The 4,800-nt window shown below is 39.7% G+C and overlaps 1 protein-coding gene across 1 annotated transcript; it reads left to right on the top strand.

Annotated features, from left to right (window-relative positions):
* Window positions 1–3,957, top strand: LOC120290656 (MDIS1-interacting receptor like kinase 2-like; the record flags this gene model as incomplete). The annotated part of the gene is made up of 2 exons (XM_039307011.1): window positions 1–2,827; window positions 3,498–3,957. Coding segments are annotated over 2 exons (3,237 nt in total), but the record flags the coding sequence as incomplete, so codon positions are not given.
* Between the last annotated feature and the right edge of the window lie 843 nt (window positions 3,958–4,800).

Genomic DNA, 4,800 nt, shown 5'->3' with positions numbered 1-4,800 from the left:
CCTCCGGAAATAGGGAATTTGAGGAGCTTGACTTATCTCCATTTGGAAGGAAACCAACTCGGTGGATCTATTCCTCCGGGAATAGGGAATTTGAGGAGCTTGACTTATCTCGATTTGGAAGGAAACCAACTCGGTGGATCTATTCCTCCGGAAATAGGGAATTTGAGGAGCTTGACTTATCTCTATTTGGAAGGAAACCAACTCGGTGGATCTATTCCTCTAGAAATAGGGAATTTGACGAGTTTGAATTTTCTCGATTTGGAAGGAAACCAACTCGGTGGATCTATTCCTCCGGAAATAGGGAATTTGACGAGCTTGACTTATCTCTATTTGGAAAGAAACCAACTCGGTGGATCTATTCCTCCAGAAATAGGGAATTTGAGGAGCTTGACTTATCTCGATTTGGAAGGAAACCAACTCGATGGATCTATTCCTCTAGAAATAGGGAATTTGACGAGTTTGAATTTTCTCGATTTGGAAGGAAACCAACTCGGTGGATCTATTCCTCCGGAAATAGGGAATTTGAGGCGCTTGACTTATCTCGATTTGGAAGGAAACCAACTCGGTGGATCTATTCCTCCGGAAATAGGGAATTTGAGGAGCTTGACTTATCTCTATTTGCAAGGAAACCAACTCGGTGGATCTATTCCTCCGGAAATAGGGAATTTGAGGAGCTTGACTTATCTCGATTTGCAAGGAAACCAACTCGGTGGATCTATTCCTCCGGAAATAGGGAATTTGAGGAGCTTGACTTATCTCGATTTGGAAGGAAACCAACTCGGTGGATCTATTCCTCCGGAAATAGGGAATTTGAAGAGCTTGACTTATCTCTATTTGCAAGGAAACCAACTCGGTGGATCTATTCCTCCAGAAATAGGGAATTTGAGGAGCTTGAGTTATCTCTATTTGCATGAAAACCAACTCGGTGGATCTATTCCTCCGGAAATAGGGAATTTGAGGAGCTTGATTAATCTCTATTTGCATGAAAACCAACTCGGTGGATCTATTCCTCCGGAAATAGGGAATTTGAGGAGCTTGATTGATCTCTATTTGCAAGCAAACCAACTCGGTGGATCTATTCCTCCGGAAATAGGGAATTTGGGGAACTTGACTGATCTCTATTTGCAAGCAAACCAACTCAGTGGATCTATTCCTCCGGAAATAGGGAATTTGAGGATCTTGTATTATCTCTATTTGGGAGGAAACCAACTCAGTGGATCTATTCCTCCGGAAATAGGGAATTTGAGGTGCTTGACTAATCTCAATTTGGGAGAAAACCAACTCGATGGATCTATTCCTCCGAAAATAAGGAATTTGAAGAGCTTGACTCATCTCGATTTGGGAGGAAACCAACTCGGGGGATCTATTCCTCTGAAAATGGGGAATTGGCCAAGCTTGACTCATCTCTATTTGCAAGCAAACAAACTCGGTGGATCTATTCCTCCGGAAATGGGGTATTTAACAAGCTTGACTCATCTCTATTTGCAAGAGAACAAACTTGGTGGATCTATTCCTTCGGAAATAGGGAATTTGACTAGTTTGATTCATCTTTATTTGCAAGGAAACAAACTCGGTGGATCTATTCCTCCGAAAATTGGGAATTTGATGAGCTTGACTCATCTCAATTTTCAAGGAAACAAACTCGGTGGATCTATTCCTCCAGAAATAGGGAATTTAACGAGTTTGATTAATCTCTATTTGCAAGGAAACCAACTCAGTGGATGTATTCCGTCACAAATAGGCAAATTGGAGAGCTTGATTGAGCTGAATTTACGGGAAAATAGAATTGATTGTGCCATCCCATTAGAAATGGGAGATTTATGGAATCTCCAACAGCTAGATTTGAGCTTGAACAACTTGGTCGGGCAAATCCCTATTAAACTTAATAAACTGAGCCAGTTAAAAGATCTCGATCTTCACAACAATTCTCTTTCTGGCTCAATATTCATATTTAAAATATTTTATCACTTAAATCACCTCAACTTATCATATAATTGTCTCGAGGCCCCAATTCCAGATAATTTGAGGGTTGTTTTTCCTAACGCTTTTCTAGGCAATGAAGATTTGAACCAGTTTCACGAAACCCAAGACCCTAGAAGAAGGTCTAGCGTAATTCATTTTATGACGGTGTTCATTCCGCTAGCTGCAATTTGCTGTATAGTGGTCAGATCTGGCTTTCTATTTCGACGTGCAACAAAGACAAAGCAACCAGAGACTATAGAGAAAAATGGAAATTTCTTGTCAATATGGAATTATGATGGGAGGATTGCGTATGAAGACATAATTGATGCAACAGAGGACTTCGATCTCAAATATTGCATCGGGACTGGCGGCTATGGTAGCGTCTATAGAGCGCGATTGCCCAATGGGAAAGTTGTGGCATTGAAGAAACTTCACCGTTTTGAAGCAGAGGACCCGTCCTTCGACAAGAGCTTTCAGAATGAAGTGAAACACTTAACAGAAATAAGGCATAGAAGCATAATCAAGCTCCATGGTTTTTGCTTACACAAGCGATGCATGTTCTTAGTGTACGAATACATGAAAAATGGGAGTCTGTTTGGTGTTTTGAGAGATGATGTCGAAGCGGTGGAATTAGATTGGTCCAAAAGAGTCGATCTTGTCCGGGATACGGCACATGCTTTGTCTTACATGCACCATGATTGTGCTCAGCCAATTGTTCATCGAGACATATCTAGCAATAACATCTTACTTAACAGTAAAATGCAGGCTTTTGTATCAGATTTTGGCACTGCAAGACTTCTAGATCATGGTTTCTCATCTAACTTCACTACAAATATCGCGGGCACCTATGGATACATTGCACCAGGTGAGCAATACTTTATGCTTCATAATTTTTCTTTGTTTTTTTCTTTACCCTTAAAGTTACTAATAGAGGTACAAGTCAAATAAACGACATTGTAGAAGTTTCACTATCCATGCACATTAGTGACTTGTAGACAGTTATTGCACTAGCCAACAATAGCTAACGATTTGTTGTGCCAAGATTGGCAAAATGTCCCCCCTGGAACCACCTTGTTCGCCGTGGCTCTGACTCCTATATTTATTTTATTCATGTCTATATATTTGAATATTTTTGGAAAATGAATAATTATTTTGTATGCTACTGTTGTTAGTATCATTAGGTTACTTATTTTAGAATAAAAATGTCTCAAACTATAATTTTTATGTTGCATCTAAGTAAAAGCATTTCGAATAGTAAGATTTTTAGATTTTGTATTACATCTATATTGGTATTATTAAATCATTCATTTCTATTAAACGTTTTATTGTGGAAATAAAATTAACAGTTTTCAAAGAAAAATTGGTGGGGCAAATGGAGTGGGGTGGGGTGCCGCACATAGTTATGTGGGGCACGATGGAGAGGGAAAAGTTGCCTCTCAAGGGGCAGCGACGGGGCGGGCAGTTAAGGGTGTAGTCATCCGGTCCAAAGCCTCAACTACTAAAATTTTGTATGCATTCTGTATTTTTTTTTTCAGAGCTCGCGTATACTTTGGTCGTTAATGAGAAATGCGACGTATATAGTTTTGGAGTGGTAGCAATGGAAACAATGATGGGTGAGCATCCAGGAGATATTGTATCTATCTTGTTGACATCCTCTGGAGAAGATATCATGCTACATAAAATTCTAGACCGGCGGTTGCCTTTTCCAAGAGAGAACTCTATTGCAAGAAGTATTGTTTTGATCGTTTCTCTAGCGCTTGCTTGCTTGAGTGCTAATCCAAAGTCTCGACCAACTATGAAGCAAGTCTCAGAAGCTTTTCTAGCTCGAAAGTCACCATTGGCGAAGCCCTTCCATGAGATCTCATTGGCTCAGCTCCGATATGTTAATAGATCATGGTTGGAAGGTGAATCAACAGAAGCTTCATCAGGACAGAGCGAGGAGTAAGGGTCATTAAGTGCTTGTCTAGTAAAGAGATAATTGATAATGAAGCTGCAATTTGGTGGATATGATTGAGCATATAAAATTGTATGGCTTCTGTAAATTAGTAAGTCTTGTTAAACTCTTTTCCATTCTATGCTGTAAGAGTGAGATGCAGTTTATATATGACGTCCGTTTATTCTTCTTCTTTTCAATGAACAATGCATCAAGAAATGACAAAACCGACTCTAGTTCCAATATAAAACTCGAGTATGCATTCACAATTTCCATAATGTAATTGATTATATTCAGATGAACTCATAGAGTAAGTGTATTCGATATAATATTTCGCTCCATCAAAGATGAGTATTTTCCAAGGCCAAACATCGGCAAAAAGTCTCTGTAAGACAATCACTTCTCACGAACCATGAAACACGTAGTCGTCCAGAAAATCAACATATGAAACCCCAAAGGACCCGCTGCATGTCGTAGTTCTCGCGGTCCGAAAATCTACACATAAAACCACGAAGACCATGACTTCTAGTGACACTCGAATTGCATACTCTCCACATAAGACCTTGACTTCTTGATGAACGGGTACAAGTACCATTGAAAAAATGCGTTCTCATTTAAGTTCTGACTTTTTTTTTCTCACTCCTCTCTTCTATGTACATGTATATGCGATAGTGATGGAGATCAAACATGGGGTCCAATACTCTCGGGCCCCACTCTTCAATCCCTTTACCAACAAGGTAGCATGCCTGTTGGTGGTTTACGTTCTGATTGAATCGTTGAAAGTTATTGATTTTTGAAGGAGTAGTATTATTTCTCGACGGAGGGGCCGAAACTTCTTTAGGATGTAAGATTCTTAGAATACTTCAGCTTAAGACTCGCTCCTTTGTCTTATCCTTCGCTTGTGA

Source organism: Eucalyptus grandis, chromosome 2 (assembly GCF_016545825.1).
Source record: "Eucalyptus grandis isolate ANBG69807.140 chromosome 2, ASM1654582v1, whole genome shotgun sequence".
In the NCBI taxonomy this organism is placed as follows: Eukaryota; Viridiplantae; Streptophyta; class Magnoliopsida; order Myrtales; family Myrtaceae; genus Eucalyptus; species Eucalyptus grandis.
This window is presented reverse-complemented; position numbering and strand designations above follow the sequence as displayed.